This window comes from Tetrao urogallus, assembly GCF_951394365.1.
Source record: "Tetrao urogallus genome assembly, chromosome: 3".
In the NCBI taxonomy this organism is placed as follows: Eukaryota; Metazoa; Chordata; class Aves; order Galliformes; family Phasianidae; genus Tetrao; species Tetrao urogallus.
The window spans coordinates 33374640-33392958 of NC_136815.1; the positions used below are offsets into that span (position 1 = coordinate 33374640).

The 18319-nt window shown below is 41.3% G+C and overlaps 1 protein-coding gene across 1 annotated transcript; it reads right to left on the reverse strand.

The window, feature by feature from the left end:
* Window positions 1-3471: 3471 nt before the first annotated feature.
* On the reverse strand, window positions 3472-17945 carry ADHFE1 (alcohol dehydrogenase iron containing 1; the record flags this gene model as incomplete). Its single annotated transcript, XM_079533127.1, has 14 exons — window positions 3472-3555; window positions 5356-5513; window positions 8658-8754; window positions 8915-8993; window positions 9910-10008; window positions 11041-11193; window positions 11713-11818; window positions 12908-12985; window positions 13566-13762; window positions 13923-14077; window positions 14381-14434; window positions 14607-14650; window positions 17642-17679; window positions 17890-17945. The coding sequence occupies 14 exons, from the start codon at window positions 17943-17945 to the stop codon at window positions 3472-3474; spliced, it is 1398 nt and encodes a 465-aa protein (XP_079389253.1).
* Between the last annotated feature and the right edge of the window lie 374 nt (window positions 17946-18319).

Below are 18319 nucleotides of genomic sequence, written 5' to 3' on the forward strand. Positions count from 1 at the left end.
AGAGATGAGGAAAATGATCAGTATTCCCTATTCACTAGCTGGTGTTTTTTAACAACTATTTTGAATTTAAATCAAGTGCCTTTTTATTTAGAAAGTACACAGTGGTGGTCTGTGGCAAAATGCATACTACACTTTTAGGCTACTTTTAGGCTTTTGCTGTATTGTATCCTGTTGCCCTTTCTCTTCTCCACGGAAGTACTGAGCACAGTGACAGATTTATGAGGCTGGAGATGCTAAAGGCCAAAATGTACTGCACACGTCCTGTAGCTTTGTGATGCTTAAGCAGATTTACTTGTGGGTTATGGAAAGTGCCTAGAGATAGCTTTGCTGTGTGACTTTTAAGTAACATTCTACCTCATCCATTTTTCAGGTCTCAGGGGGATGGAAAACCAACCACAAGACAGAAGATGACAGCTTTGGCACATTGCCTCGAAGTGAGCACAGTGCAATGAGGTATGAGCATTCACACAGACTTACCTGCAGTTTTTTCCACTTTTATTCATACAGGAAAACTAAAAGAGTTTTCAGAGATTTAGCCATACTAGTTACCTGTTTTTTGCTTTTTCTTCTTTTGCTCTAACTGCTGGGACAATCAGCACTGAAATGGGAAGAGAGAAAGGACCAGGGGCTGGACAAACTGGGGGTTTGTACCAACTGCCCCCATTTCTACTGACACCAAGCAGCAACTCTGCAAACTGAGTACTCTGTGAGGCGAGTGTGCCTGCATTCCATACCTGTAAAAACCTGCACCAGTGGAGGCGATCCTCTGTCACTGTCACCACTGCTGAAATACACCACCGACCACTTCACTGTGCTCACATCCACTGTTTGGTCTCCATAAATGTTCAGCAAGTGTCAATTAATGTCAGTGGGAGCATTTTTTTCTGCACGGAGGAATTCCACGGCACACTTTTGCTTCATATGCGCTTCCACGTTAGACTTCATTTTGTCAGACCACCCCTCTGCTGCCATCTCTCACACAACAACATGTAATGGAGTATTGGTGGGAACCTTCATCCTCTGCTGCCATACCACCAACATCTGTCTCTGATGTCATGGGTCAATATAAGGAAATAGGAGGCATTACTTTCAGAGCAGCCCTTGTAAATGCTGACAAATCCCATCGTGTATTTTTAGCTATATAAGTCAGAAAGTGAAACTGTGATTCCACAGGGAAGGGGAAGAAATCAATCATACTCTACTGCTAACAGGTATAACATACTATTTATATTTCATTATAATACTCCAAATCGTAGTATTTCCTGAAACTATATACTGACTACAAAGAGTAGAGCACACAGAAAGCTTCCTAAATGTCCAGAAAATTACAGTGCAATGACTGGGGTATATTGCCATTATTTCTGGAACTTCTCCAATATTCACCTCAGTAGTCATCTGTGGCTTTGGACTGCTGAGTTCACCAAGCAGACAACGCAGTAGGAGGAGTCCCTATGCACCTTGAAGCTAACTAAAGCTTATTTTTTTCTGAATGGCTCTTGTTCATAGTTGTTACTTTGTAAGACTGAAGTTAACATGACAGAGTCAAACTCATTCTCAAATGTTTCCAAATAATCTCATGTTTATAGCAAGCACAACAGTGTTCATTACTTGCATTCCAGTATCATCTCAAGGCAAAAATAGATGTATCCTGTAGGCCTTCGACAACATAACAGAAGTCCCTCGTAGAATTGGTCTCTCAGGTGTCACACAAATGCCCAGCCATCACTGGGCACTTAAAGTTACAATTTCACCATCCACCCCTACAGAAATGACATGTTCATGTGCACAATACAGACATGTTCAAAGACAAAGACCAGATTTTCTCAGTACAGAATAGTACAAATACAGCAGCTTTACAGAATACAATAAAATGAATCCCTTGCCACTTATTATGAAGGCAGCCTTTGTGACAGAGTTTCCTCTGGACAATTTCAGAGGACAAGATTCAGGAGGACATGGAAAGTACATATGCTTTCCAGAACAGGCTGAGGCATTTTGGCAGTGCAGTCTCTATGCCCACTAAATCCCTTTTACTGTTGTGAATATCTGTGGTCTTGGATCAGCAGCCACCCACCTGCTTTAACTGAACAGTGAAACAGACCTGATGCCAACATCCAGGACCTACTTGTCTTCAGATCCCAGGTTAGTGTTAAGATCAGCAGATCAACACAAAAGCACAAAAGGTGTATGTACAGAGCCTTCAGCTTCAACAGACAGACTGAAGAACTGCTGCCTTCCTAGCAGACAGAAATGAGAACACCAGAGGCTATGGGGTTCTTGCATTTGTCTTGTGCTGCGCTCACTGCATGTATCTGATGCTAAAACGGTCGAACATAAAGCAGAACCTGATTTAAATGAACTGCACACACAACCATGTACACTTAAAAAAAATAATAATATATATATATATATATAATATTAAAATTTTAGTTTTGTTTCTTCCTTTCCCACTTCCCTTTCTCAGTTGACAACCAACCAGCTGGTTAACTGCTCTGAACACGCACACTCATTCCCACATCTAACCAGCACTCCCAGCGGGGCACTCACAGCCACATGCTACACCACCACTTGTTAATAGTGAACCACAGCACAGTGCCACTTCCTCAAGCTGGTGGCTGTGCTCCGAATGGCAGCATCTGCAGAAGTTCAGCAGAAGCAATTCTTTCCCACAGAAGCAAGATACGGTTGGTAGTTTCTTTCCACAGAACGCAGCAGGAAAGGGGAACACAGACAAAATGACTGTGATGGATGATGTCTTGCTGTTACGTGGTTCCCGCTGAGTGTGCAACCTTGCTTTATTCTGTATTTGCTCCTTCTCTGCATACTTTAGATAGATCTTTAAAGAAAAGACAAATAACTGAAAATAATTTTCAAAACTTTAACCCAAAGCAAAATCTCTGGAAGCCTCTTCCAAATGTGTAATAAGTACGTATGTTTTTCCTTATCAACAGCAAAGTAGCCCCTTCAAAAGTCTTCCTGGTGAAGCAAGATGCTAAAAAGATGATAAAGTGGTCCAGAATACAGCAAGTTGGCATTTTCTGCAAGGGAACTGATCCTCCTTAATTAAAGTGGTCCCACCTATTTCTTAAGTAGCATGGCTTCCTAGTAAAATTACAGACAATTGAAATAAAAACAGTATTTTATTAAATGTTTTGGAATACCCTTTAAGAACAATTTTCACCTTTAACCACCTCTGAAGCACAAGAAAGCTTTCAGTAAAGCTAGATGTCTGATTCAACCTTTATGCAAGTAATACCACAGCCTACTGAGCAAGGAAAAACACAACCAAGCCTTCACTTCTAAGTGTGGTTTAGTTAAAGATGAATTCCTTGATTTTTTGGCAGTGCACAAAGGAACAGAAGTGGAAGACACCCAAGTTCTTCCATTCTCTAAAAAAAAATTAAATCTCCCTATCTGTAAGAAATTACCTTCGTGTTAGAAAAGAGCACACATCTGAGCGTAGTATTTAAGCTAATAAAGCTTCATGGAGGCCTCAAAGAGGGCAGATAAGTCTTCTTCCGTTTGGGGACGTGGTGACAGTTTAGTCACTCTCTCCTGCAAGATGAAAGAAAAATGGGATTAGGGAAGGTTGTCAACAAATTGAATCAAAGAGCAGCTAAGTGTGTGGCTGAATGATGTGTCTTTGTGCTCGTGTCCTTCACAGAGAACAACAAAATCTTGCAAGTAAGTAATCAAGTAATTAAGGTTGAAGCATCATCAATTGTATTGTACTTTCAAGAATCTATTAAATAAAAATTGCTTGCAATTAAACACATAGAAGCAAGATTAAAAAGCAATTCAGCTGCAAAGTCAAGTTCTTCAAACATGGGTCTTGCCAGTCACAGGCCCATATACACTGCTGGGTGGTATTCTGTGAATAGAGTCCATTTTAAAATTCATTTGCAGATTGGAATGAGGAGATCAATCTTTAGGGACTGATATTTTCAAATTACAACATGTCTTAAAGACCAGGGAGCTGTATGGTTATGATTAGTAACTTTATGCTTTCAATAGTCAATGAATTTAACGTTTACAGAAGCACTGGGGAGATCTACAGCCACCTGCATAGACACAGCAGGAAGGCACTGTTTCTCAGCAAAGCAGTCTCTAGGTGAATGCTGTCACTTTGGCAAAAAGGAATTTCTTCTGCTACAACCTGTTTTGATATCTGCCTAGTGGATCCATCCCTGCAAGCACACTGATTTTGCTCAGGTGAGACCAGCCAGCACACTGTGAGGTTACTATCTGCAATGCTGGGCCACCATGGAGAAGAAGTCACCTCTGAGGTACAGTTGGTAACCACCATGACTAGCACGAGCTGTGATGAGTCTGAAAAGTGTAGCTTTGTGCACACTTTGTGCACACTACAACAGTAACTTTGCAGGTACAGCCGATATCTCTTTCCTCACCCCTGGTCAGCACAGATCACCAGCACTGGCTCCACACAAGCCTGCTATGAGCCGATGCCCAGACAGCAAGGCCTCAGCTCCTCCCTTCTGACTCAGAGAAGTCTGGTACAGTGCCAGCCATGAGCAACTCCGTGCCAACAGTGCCCCAGTCCGTGGGTCAGCAACCCTTCAGCTGCCACTGCCAGGTTTGCAGGGCTAGGTGGGCTATGCTGCTACCTCCTGCTTTCAGCTTTCCTCACCTCCCTCTCAAATCCCACACAGAACCAGCCACATTTTCCACCCTGGGACATGATGTTCTTTGCTAGTTAGACTCACTACTGTGTTGTGAATAGGATCAGTTTCAGCAAATTCACTTAGAAAGGAAAACAAATTTCTGTTCTAACTTGGAGTACAGATGTTTGTCCCAACACAGTTCCCAGCCTGCAGCCTGCAATTCACAGCATGGAATGGATCCTGCAGATTTATTAGCAGCACCAGTTGTGCTGCCTGGTCAATGTGAAAGGGTGGGTGCTGCTTCTGAAGAAAGCCTACTGCCCAAGATGAAAGGAAAATTTATCAAAGACTGACCTGTATGGACTACCTGTGTGGGTATTAATGAACACAAATACATCTGCATTGTGGTACATCCCATATCCAAAAATAAGGTTTGAGAAACTACCAGGTCATCTTGTTTTACAAAGCACAATTAATCAGAGCAGTGAGAGGACAGTAAATGAAATACAAGCCCATTTGAGACCAAATCCCTGCAAAGAACAGAATGCAGCATGCACTCCATCTCACCAAAAATTAAAAACTTCAACTGTGCAGAGGAAAGACTACGCCTCATTTTCTCCACTGCAGCTGTTTTCATGTAGGATTAGAAATCACATTTGCTTGGAAAGAAACACTCCTGTTTTTAAAAAAATCTATTTTATTTGACAAGTAAAACTTTTACTTTCTGTCTTACCTGAGGCAGAGTGCCTTTGACTAATGCAGGGATGTCTGCTTTAGAATAACCGATTGCAGCTAAGCCATCATCAACATTCAGATCAAACAGGAATTTCCGGAGCGTGTCTGCCAAAATCAACCCCGCATCTTTGATTCTGGCAGTGCGGATGTCAGCTCCTAAAATAAGACATAATGCCTTGACTGTAGGGTGGAGAGAGAGGAGGAAGCCTGTTCTGGACTTAATTTAATCATAATATCAGCTGAATACATATCCATACATTACAGTTGCTGCTCTAAAAGTAACACGTAGTAAGAAGACGAATCAGTCTTCATTTGAAAGCTGGAATAATCAGTAAAAAGTAAAATAGAACAAGAGCAGGAGAAGCAGGTAACTGCTGCCAAAAGGAGTAACTGCCACATGAAGTTAACTTCCTCTCCCTCTGTGTTCACAGGGAGAAGCACTTTCCAGGCTGACTAACTGCTGGGAGGAAAGCAGCTAGCACATGAACGTCAGTGGTATTTATTTTTATGGACAGTGCGCCAAATGCTAGTTTTATTTCAGCCCTTGAGTTTGCTGACATCTAGAGGATGGGGAAACTGCTGACAAGCAATTTTCTACTCCCTATTCTGTTCTATTACGCTTTCAAAGAGAGGATAAGAATGTGTGGGCTGAAAAAAACCAGGAGATGGCAGGGCAGTGTTTAATGGCTTAAATCAATCCTAAAGTTTGAATGTGCGCTGATGTGCAGAGCAGTGCAGAACTGAAGAGGAGGAACTGGCATATTCGAAACATCTGCTGAACAGCAATGGAAGCTTCAATATAAAATGAAAGATTATTGGTATTTCTTATGGAATAGCTTGCCCCCCTTTCTGCAGTGAATGGTCAGGACTGTATTAAATTAAAAAATTATACGTCCAGATAGAAGACAGCTTCCTCCATATGTCTTCTTTCCCAAGCAAGATGAGCCAAATTTATTCTCTGCATAACCTCAATGATGTTACACAAGAACTATGCTGGGTCCAAGCACCACACTGAGAGAATGAGTAAGAACACAACATAGCTACAGCAAAAATATTTTCTGTGATCCTCAGGCAGTTCAAGAGTGACTAAGGGAACAGGACAGCAACAAGCTCATCTGAGTAGCTCAAATGTTTGGGTAGCAATAGTGGCAGTACTGCAGTATAGACTGCCTGGAAGAACTTGATAAATAACATACAGCACAGTCTGGTACGAAGACTTAGCTACTGGAATTATGCTATGCTACCTGAGTTTACCCCGGGTTTTGCTGTAGAGGAGTAATTAGAACACAAAAGCAATCCAGTATTCTTCAGATAGTAAAGTGAAAAGGGAAAGGAACAGAGGCAAAAAGTAACTGTAAAGGAAAGTTTCAAAACACTGCTGTAGTTCTGTTTCTTTTTTGATCATCCTGAAGGACCCATCAGCCTTTGATGGCACTCTGCAAATACCTGGCCACACACACGTCTACTTCAACTGTTTAAGAATCCTCCCAGGGGGCATTAAGCTTTCTCTGGTTGTACCCAAACTCACAGCTGCACATTCATACAACGTAACTATTTAGTAATCTTCTCCACCTTATAAAATACTTTCTTAGTCACTGTATTTGGCACTGTGACAGATCTGAATTAGCTACTGGAGTCAGTTGGATTCCAGACTTGAATAAAAAGTAAATAGCCCAGGTGGGAATTAACAAGTTCATTTCCATGTGTCATCTCAGCAAAGGCAGTCACTTTATAGCACAGCAGGCACTAACATAGCTCAAATTTCTATTGAGGAAATTAATGGAGCTTTTAGAGGCAGAATTTCTGGCAGCCGTTTATACCACAAAACCTAAAGGAACTGCTTTTTCACTCCTACTTTTAAAATCAGTGAGCCAGAGATCAAATCCTCTGATGTGCACTGTGCAGACCAGTTTTCCAACAACATTTTCTTAGTCTGCTTTATGTGAGCTGAATGTCATTGCTATAGGAGCACAGGCATTTTGTAGCTTTGCATATGATTCCAACTACGTCTGCATTCTGTGTCTGACCACAGACAGGACTGTGTACTGCAGAGGAAGGCTGAACAAACTTAATGCACAATTAAAAAATAATCTGAATTAATCCCTCCCCACCAATCTATTTTTTCTGACCATCTTTCACATCTCATGTCCTCTTTAATGTGACTGTGATATTTTCATTCTCTATACAGAAGTCCCACTCTGTGATGAAACCCACGATGCCTTCAGATTACTTGTACAGGGAAGTTGTACACGTGACTGGATCGCTGTGGCTTGCATGCAGAAGGCTGACCATACAAGGGATTGAATACAAATTTTCCAGATACCAGGAGAGTTGCCCTACCCACTTTCTCTCTGCTGTCTACACTGCTGTGCATGTGACTGTGATTGCTCACTGCTTAAGATAGCAAGCACGGGTATTAGCAGCAGTTCAGCTACAATACAGAATGTAGCACAGGCAGAAAAGCCGACCTCAGATACAAATAAAACAGCCCTCGGGAGAGCCATGCTGCCACAGCTAGACTGGTAACAGCTCCAGCAATACACAGCTGAAGGCTAGTTTATTATACACAGTAACACTGAGGGTGCAATGAAGAGTATCTTATCTCCAGGACACCTTCGAGCAATGGGTTGCACACATTGACAAAGAGCTGTGTGAAAATGTAATTTTTACATGCGCTGTCAGCTTGCAGCATTTACTTTTATTACGGTAAGAAGCAGAAAAGCCCTCTTCTGAGCCACCACAGATGTGACAGCAGAACAGCTACACAGTGCTTTCCCTTGAAGTTGTCCACTCAGAAATTCTATCACGTACAAATAAGCTTAGGCCTACGTTAGAAGGACTGACAGCCACAGTTACAGTTTGATCTCAGAAAGAACGGGAGTGATCCAGAACATCACTGTCCTAATTCACTGCAACAGGAGGGAATTTGTTAGGCAAAATACTTTCTTTTAGGTAACAGATGCACCTGAGCACCAGTTTATTTTATGGCATCAACACTACAGTAACTTCTCTCCATAAAGCACAATCACAGTTACGCTCTGTTGATTTACACAATTATCTATAGTTCATGTCAGCTTTCCAGTTTTCTAGCCAAGAAGCAGAGTTCTCCAGTTTTCTTCTCTAATCATATTATTCAATACAAAAAAATGAGACTCCAGAAACCAACATTTGTTTTTTAAACAGAAAAACTCCACAACAGCCACTACAATTGCTTCCACACTCTTTTATTTTCCCTCCCCAAAAGACATTTTGGAACAATTTTTGTAAATATGAGCAAGATGAATTGATAGAGATCCTTACCTAATATTTCTGCAGCTTCCAAGTGCCGCTCAGGATTTACCTGTGCTGTGAAAGCAAACACTGCTGGGGATGTCAGCACCACAGAAAGGCCATGTGGCTGGAAAAAATAAAAATAAAAAATATATGTATATATATGTATATATAAACACATCAGTAGTACATCTATTTGCATTTTCAATGTGCTCTGGCACTCATTAATGTGAGATGATGAGGAATTGAAATGTATGAAAAGAAAGCAAAAATGAATCAAGTTTTACCACTAAAGAGTGATCCACATTATAATCCTTTGGTTTATAAGTTTTCACCAAACCAGAAATAGGGTAAGACATTCCATGGCTGGAACAGAGAACAGAGAGAAAGAAATTAGGGCAACTTGCCTGGTATTTGGAAAATGTATGTTCAGCCCCGTGTGCAGTCAGCCTTCTGTATGCAAGTCTCTTAGGCACAGACACACAAAGGATGTTAGGCACAGATACTGTATGGATGTTGGCTACAGATAACCCTCACTTTCTGCACCCTAGCAACCCAGCTGTGAACACAGCAAGAGCAGCAGCTCCTTGCACTGTGAGTGTGAAGTTCTTGTATCACTCCGCTGACTTGATGAAAAGATGCTCAGATATTAAAGTAATGCAAACATGCCAAAAATAACAAATTTTACACCCCCACCTGATCACCCTGCATAAGAAAAATAAACTATGTTGTTAAAATATAGCTAAAGAGTGGACTTGCTCAACCAAAAGAAATGAAAGATAATAATAGTTCAGGCTTCAACTTTGCTTGTCTGAGATTTTCATCCACAGGAAACTCGTTTACATTACAATATTACTACAGCTCCTTTCAACCTGCTGAACCTGCCCCATGGGCAAATTCTGCCAATTGCAGCAGTTGAGGAATGGCACAAGACTACCCAGTGCTGCCTGACTGCAAAGCAGCTGATAAAGAATTCAACATTTTAGCTGTCCTCGATTCTTCTCCTCCAATCATAGTTTTTACTCTTATGGAGTAAGAGTATTCTATACTCTTTACTCAGGAAAGGTAAAGAGGGCCACGTTTTGGAAATCTCACAAGACTGGACTGGAGTATCACAAGCCAGAATACACAACCTTCATACATGTACACGCCAAGAACTATCAGTGTCTCACAACATATGACTCTTCCTGAGATAAGCAGCAATATGCAACAGTGTCTTATCATATACCCTAGAAAAAAGGGCAGCAGTGTCTGTGAAGGGATTAACATTTCCTGTACTTACCAGAGATGAACACCAGCGTTGCCAAAGCCAATACCAGCAAAAGCACTTGCAAGGTGCATGTTGGCTCTTGCTTCACGATCTTCAGGGTTTCTGATGGCTCTGCACAACATGGAGACAATGGTACCAGTGAATTCCCATATGGAAATGGTGGAAAATCAGGACAGAGAAGGGAAAAAACAGTTTCTTTACAGATTTAGAAAAAATCTTCCAGATAAGCTGAGAGAAAAATGCTGGAAATGGGATCAGTTTGTCACTTCAGCCAAAGAGCAATCCTGATCAGAAGATCAAACTGCTTCAGTGAAGGCCATTTCCTTTCACTTTGCTAAAACTGAGTAAATAGAGTGAAATTAGCTGTATCCAATTTAGTGGTGGTTTCAACAATTCTGTCAAAGAATTTAGACAACCCCATGTGCAGATCCAGGACTATCTCAGTAGGTGCTGCTCTGAATCCTACCATCCATCAAGCTTCCCTGCCTTCCCTCACATCAGGCTGCTTGTAGAGGTGAACAACATGGATAAAAAGTCTCAGGAATAGATTCCATAGAACAACAGAAAACATTTAGAATGGCCACGTATTGTAAAAAGTCTTTAACAAAGTAACATAGTGATCTTTAACATAAACTTACATTGTATATAAAAATTTTATACAGACCAAAACTTCATCGGTAAGGATCAAATCCAACTCCCAGTGAAGTCAAAACTTCATTTAAACTGAAGGCACTAACTGTTTTCAGTAAAAACATAACTTTGCACATATTTATGTGAATTATCTTCTGCATGGTTATCTTCTCAATGGATGCATGTGTATACTAATTTACACTGAAAGCCATGAAAATGACACCAGCATTATGTCTTCTTCAGTTTGTTACGTATTCCCCTTATGATGTCTCTTCAAAACAACATGATTTTTTCTCTCATGGTAACTGAATGACTATGAATACTTTTTATTGAGGACTTCTAAAATAGATCCAGAGAAGCATTAAAAAGCTAACTCTACAGGAGTAATCCTAACTCAGGAGGAATTAAATGTAGAAAATGTAGGTTTAATACATTACTTCAAACTCAAATTCTTCTTTTTGAGCGCTGAAGACTAAATATTCTGTGAGGAGGGATGGCTGCTAAAGGTATTACCTCTTCAAATATTTAGCTACAATGCGTAGAGCATGAAGAGCCCAGACATCACTGATGGGGTTGCTGCCTTGGTAAGCTGGTCTGTTGATTGGATTTGTAGGGCAGGGACTGCGCATCTTGTACGGAAGAGCGGTGTATGATTCAAGAGCATGGCTAAAAGAAAGATCAAACCATGAATTATTTAAGTGGGAGAACATTGCTACTGCCAAAGGTCTTATTTCCCAGATACTCATAAATCTGGTTACATGAAGTGTACTGCCTACATTGCTACACTTAGAGGTACCAACTACAGACAGCACATCTTTATTTACAAAGAAATGCCGTTGGTCATTGTAGCTCAGAACAACTCACCAAGCTTGAGAGGTCACACAGTTTCCTTATGCATCTATTACTCTAATGCACGCAGCACCCAGAAGCAAGGCAAGTTCTGACTCCCAGAATATAAACTGTGCACTTTGAGCAGTTAGAAGCTGTAGGTTAAAGCTGAGGTTAGTTTTCCAACAAGTGAAAAGCACATTAAGAGAAAAGTGTAACAGAGATCACCTTAATAAGAACAAGAGAGGAAGAAAAAAAGATCATTTTCTACTCCTCAAGTACACTTCTTCTACAACCATTGTAGCAAAAATGGAAAATTGCAATAAAATCAAGGAGTAGCCTACACAGAAAACTCACCAAAGCACATCAAAGCCACTGTTGGCCACTATTCGCTCAGGCATAGACAGTGTGTGCAAAGGATCAATGATGCCCAGTGTTGGCTTGATGGCTCTTGAAGCAATACCTGCAATATAGTTGAGGCAAATGAGTTTTTACAACAAAACAGGACCACACAAGTTTAATGTTCAATACTTAAAGAAGGGAAATGATTTGAAAATACACAGAGAAAAGCAAAGGGAGAGAAGTGAGAGCAAGATCTATGAATCTAAATCTTAATGAAGTCCCCATAAGAGACTGTTGCCTGAAGTAAATTACACCAGTGTTCGCTGTCACTCTCCTTGAGCGGACTGTACTTTTAAAACATCTGTGCTGAATGACATCTGCAACATCACTCTTAAATTTGTATCTCTTGTGAACAGCTCTAGGAATCAGAGGAGCACTGGTTTGTTTCCACCATAAATTGATATTTATCATATCTCAGATCTGTAATCTCTGCCTTCATACCATGGTTAAGGTGACACAGATGTAGCTTTGAGAGACAGAGAGAGCCATGCAGACAGACAGACTGACTGACTACATATAGATTATAAAACTCTGAGCTACAGTCACAACTTCTTAGCACACACGTTTGGGTCCCAGCCACTGCAGACATAGCATATAAAATCCACATGTTTTGAAATAAAACCTCAAAATAGCCGTGAAGCTTAAGATGACATTTTAGCTGTAATCCTTGTTTTCCAGGGATGAAAAGGTCAAAGGAAGACAGTGCACTTTATTTGCACAGCGTCTCAGGCCCAAGGTTTCAGAAGTCAGGAAAAGGAACATTTGGTTGCAATTACAAAACAAAGAAGCATAAGTCTTAAAAACAGACAGAAAAATACAGAGGAAATAAGGAACAGTTGGTTGACCTTGAATGTAAGTATAAATTTCCTTTGCTATTAACATTTTCTGCCACTTAAAGACTTGAAGGATTTTAGTATCCTGGTTTGCCTTCAAATTGTAATCCACTGTATTGCACAGGCATTTCATTATGTTAATATGCCATAAATTTAATTTGAGGAGGAAACCTTTAAGCTTCAAATTTGTCTGTGGCAGTTGAATCAAATGAAATGACATCTGAAATGACAGGCAGTATCCCTCTTGTTCAAGACGAGGAAATGATGAAGACATTGGGACACAAAAATTGTTTTGAATAGCAAACAAAAAGTCTCACCAGTTTTTACTTTAAGCTCTTTGAAGTCAAAAATGGCAACACCAGTGGTTTCACTTCCAGTTCCAGCTGTTGTCGGCACTTCACAAAAAGAACAAGGACAGTAACATATAATAAATAATGCTCATTAACACAAAATACAAAATAAATCATGGAATCATAGAACGGTTTCTGTTGGAAGGGACCTTTAAGATCATGTAGTTCCAACCCCCATTTTAGGCAGGGACACCTCCCTCTAGACAAGGTTGCTCAAAGCCCCATCCAGCCTGGCCTTGAATGCTTCCAGGGAGGAGGCATTCACAACCAATAAATAAAAACAAATAATTAATAGATAACAAATATTCACAACAAGTACATAAAAATACAATAATAGTGCCACCACAGTGCAAGATTCTTGATTGGAAGCCAATGGGTCAAAAAATAGCCTCTTTGATTGCTTTTCTTGGTAAAGGGTTGTCACACTCAGCTCAACAAGACCAATTCATGACAAAATGTGTGAAGCAAACAGCAGATTTACTGCTGAATACAGCTAAAGGAAAAGTAAGCCCAAAGGGAGGGGAAAAGGCCACAGCAAACTGATTTCAGTAGAAATATGTGCAGACCACAGAACTGATCCTTTTCTCTTCTCCCTCACCCCCCACACGCGCCTCCACTGCTGTACCTGCAATGAGTGGCTTAAGGGGCACAGTGACAGCCTTTCCCTTCCCTATAGGAGCGTTGACATAATCCAAGAAGTCTGATGTAGGGCTGGAGGCATACAGGTTGGCAGCCTTACAGGTATCTATCACAGACCCACCTCCAACGGCAACATAGGCATCAAATTCCCCCTTTTTAGCAAATTCGATGGCATCCAGGAAACTTGGGAAACAAGGAAAGCTTTCCAATTAGTCATGGGAATAACAGCACAGGGGAAACAATTAAGGGTGGTTTACAGGTCACAAAGAGGTGTTGAAATAGCTGCAAGGCACACTGAAAAGCCTCAGCACCCCTTTAAAAAACATGCTGTCAGAAGCAATACCTCTGGTCTGTTGGCTCCACCCGGACATTATCATACATCTGAAAGTTTATACCAGATGTTGTCAAGGAATTCAACACTGCATCTACAGGAGGGAGTTGGGAGAGGTTTCTATCTGTCATCAAACAAACTCTTTTAGCCCCCAGATTCTGCAGGTCCTACAATAACAATGAAATTAAAACAAACAGTTGGTGTGGAATCACACACTGACCTATTTAAATTCTACACCGAAACAGCTGAATCATTTAGTGAAACCTTGAGAAGCAGTTGCTTCTTGTAAGACTTTTGAAACAATAACAGCTAAAGAAAAGAGGAGTTGCAGATACTTACATATATGGGCATACAGTGGAGGTTCAGATACACAATATATGAGCTTTCACATATTAAATGGACTGTCAGCACCAGCAGCCTTTCGGAAAATAACTCTTCCCCAGTGATGGATTTGCATTAACAATGCTTACCATGCCAATCTCTTTAGTGACTCCTTCTCCATATCGGATGTTTGAAATGGCCATCTGCAAAATAAAGAACATAATTTTTCTGAGAAAAAGTGAAGATATGTCATCAAGCCCCAAGCAATCATAATGAAATTTGAATATTTACTAATGTAAGCATTTGTTAAATGCCATATTTGATAGTAAAAAGCATACTATTTTAAAATCAAATTCAGTTTATTATTAAATCTACCTCAAATGCATAGTCTGTATTTCTCAGGGTAGCCCGTTCAGGAACTGAAATGAAAATTAAACATTAAAATTAAGGAACAAATAGTGGCCTCAGCTTCTACAGCAATACTAAAAAGACAGATTTGATTTTAAAATCACCAAAACATTGGCACAGGTCATCTTTGCTTCTCTGGGTAACACCCATTTTGTGCTCAGCTGTTGGAGTGATTAAATGATCTTAGTACTTAGAATCACAGAATCATTTGGGTTCTTTTGATTCATATGATTCAAAATAGTTTTTCATTCCTTAAGATTTCTTTCCTATACAACCTGAGTAAGTTAGCAGGAAATTTGCACAAGAACTTGTAATACATATGAATATTTATGCATATTTGATAAATACAAGCAGCTGAGTATCTGCAGGGCATACAGAATGCTCCATACTGTTTCAGAGTTGTTACAAATGTGCAGGGCCTATGTGCTATCTTTCAAAACAACTTGCATGACAAAAACAAGAGACATCCTCCATACACCTCTGAATTGAAAGTGCCTTTTGCACGTGTGGAAACTGTTATGATAGGTGTTTATACTTCTTTTTACTTCCAACTGGTTCTGAACTTATAGGTGACACTTAACTGCTCGTTTGAAAGTTAAGAAACTGCATGCATAGCTAACAATAGATAGAGCTTTTATATGAATCAATGTTACTACCAACACCATTTAGTACAAAAAATGTATTTGTAAGGACAGTATTTCAATAATATCTTCTCTTTGCTGTATCATTCCCACATGAATTTTCACAAAATTCTCTTTTGCATATCCTGACGCTGTCACAAAGTCAAACAAACCACATCAACTGAAACAGTCCATTCTTCTTCAAGAAAGGATCAGATGAGGCATTCTACTCTTCCAGCTGAAGTCATGCCTTAATTAATTGAAAAAAATGTGATTTGGATTCAGATCCAATGAGTGAAGCCATAATGAGTCTTACAGACACTCCAGGGTGCTCTGAAGCACTGACCCACAACAGTAACAGATAGATGTATTAAAGTCCTTTATGTGCATTCTATTCAAGCCCAGGCCAGCTGCTGTCCGCTCTTTCATTGCCATCTCTTGCCAGGCTGTACATGTTTGACCTCTCCTGAAGCATGGATGTGCTGCACTCCCAGTCATTAACTTAACTTGTCCAAGAGATTTACTCACTTGCTTCCTGATGTTATAATAGGTGACCTGCTGTTATTCTCTTGTGCAAAACCTAACTTACAGGAAGAATTTTGGTGAGTTCAAAAACTGCAGCATTTCCCTCACTGCAACACTGCCAACAATCACAATGAACAATATATATGTATATTTTTGCTAGTCACTGTTAAGCCAATTCCTGTTACTTACAGACTTATGGAACTGATATCATGTTGCTACTTCGAACAATCAATTTCTGCCTAAAACTTGGAGAGCATTCTTAATTAAGATTTCTAGTTACAAAGGTTTAGTTTGAACTGACTGAGGAAGTAATCAAGCAGAAAAAAATGAGATTGTATTTCTCAGCTGTGCTTTTGTCTTGCTTGCTTGGGCAAAATAACTACTTGAACGTATATTAGCTTTTCCACATGTAAAATGGCAATGATAATTCTTTAAAAAGTGTCTTCAATAAAGCACAAGAAACAAAGCCACTCAGAACCACTCATTACTGAAATTACAGCCCCAAATATCAATTCTTACAAAAATTGTATCTATTGTATCTTGTATTGTACCCTTAGAGTATTAAGAGTGAAATGTGGGGAATGAGAACATATGGAAATTAAACAGCACATGGTTATTGACCTGGACTCCCAGAACAGAAGCTCCTGCAAAGGCACTTCCATCACCAGTGTGGCTTCTCCTGCTCATGTTCCTTAAGCCTGATCTAAGTGACTCACCTCCTCTGGACCGACTGCGTAAAAAGCCTGAGATGGCAATCCCCACATTAAAGCACACTTTTGTGAATAGCTCCTTTTTACTCACTTCATTTGATTCTTTTTAAAGCATAACAGATACACATTTTCCCGCTCAGATGCAGTTGTGAAGATGAGATGGCTCAGGTGACAGCAGAACTACTGTCCAGCTGTAGATACTGTACTTGCCAAAGGAGGTGGTGCAGCATGAGAAGCTTCAGAGAAATGCAGTAAGGGAGAGAAGAGCTCCAAACAGCATGTTGTGTGATCAAAGAAGATATGCAGGAGTTGTTCAGGCAAGAGAAGGGAGGGTTGGGAATGGAAAGCCCAACTTATGCCATGACAAATGGAAAAGAAGTAATAAACAAAAATGTAATAAACTGTTCTGAGTCTAGTACACATGGCAGACAACTATTAGAGAGAGTCCACAGGAGAGCTACAAAGATGTGGAAGCGTCTGGAAGGCAAGATATACGAGGATCACCTGAAGTGCCTTGGTTTGCCCAGCACAGAGCAGAGGAGCTGAGGGGAGGCCTGATGGCAGCTGCAGCTCCTCAGGGAACAGAGGGCAGCGCTGAGTTCTGCTCTGTGACAGCGACAGGGCTCGAGGGAACGGCATGGAGCTGTGTGAGGGGAGGGGCAGCTGCTGTTAGGGAAAGGATCTGCACCACAGGGCGGTGGGCATGGAATGAGCTGCCCAGGGCACTGGGCATGGCCCCAAGCAGCCAGAGTTCAAAGAGCATTTGGACAGCACTCTCAGACTGAGGGCTTGATTTTTATGTGGTTCTGTGTAGTCAGGAGTTGGACTCAGTGATCTGTGTAGGTCCTCTCCAACTTAGGACACGCTGTGACTGTATGACTCTATGCCCAGCAGCAGCCAGCTTCTGTGCAGCCTTTTAGCAGGGGGAAAGAGGACAGGAGACCCTGGCTGCAGCTTACATGGAGACACGGGATCTCTCCAACAAAAATCTTTTTTATTGCACAGCTGCAAAATAAGAGACTGCTCACCTTATGCTTTCACCGCTCTCTTTTCTACCTGTTACACGCACCCTCTACCCAGGCAGTATGTGTAACTAATGGCCACGGTCTCATGCAGAATTATTTCAGACACACAATTTAAACCATACCTTGGGAATAAGTGTGGCTGTGAGTCGGACACCGACATCTAGATAGCAGGAAAGAAAAAACAACAACAACAAGCAAACAAAAAACACAAAAACAAAAGTGACATTTAAAAGGTATAACTAAAGCAGAAAACCCGCAAATTCCTCAGAGCCTCTTGCAGGTATTCGGCCACCCCGTCCGAACGCACGGTGCATGCCGCCCCCTGCTGCTCCCCGCCCGTCCCCTCGGCCCCCGGCCCGGCCGCACTCACGCCGCCCGCTGCAGCTGCCGCAGGAGGCGCACAGCCCTGTCCCGCCCTGCCGCCATCGCGCTGCGGGGACTGCTGGGACGGCCGCGCCGGGACCAACCGTGTGGCGCCGCTGGGCGGGACGCCGGGGCGCTTGGCTGCAGCGCTCACCGCTCAGCAGTAGTAATGTACTGAGAGCTTTTGTTTTGAATGGCTCAGGTTGGAAAAAACCTTAAAGATCATCAAGTACAGCCGCAACCTAACCGTGCTACCCTAACAACGCTCTAAATCGCGTCCCTGAGCACCACATCCAAATGGTTTTTAAACACATCCAGGGATGGTGATTCAACTGGGAAGCCTATTCCAGTGCATAGCCAACCTTTCTGTAAATGTTTCCGGATACCCAACCTAAACCTCCCCTCGACTCGGGTGTGACTCGAGGCCATTTCCCCTC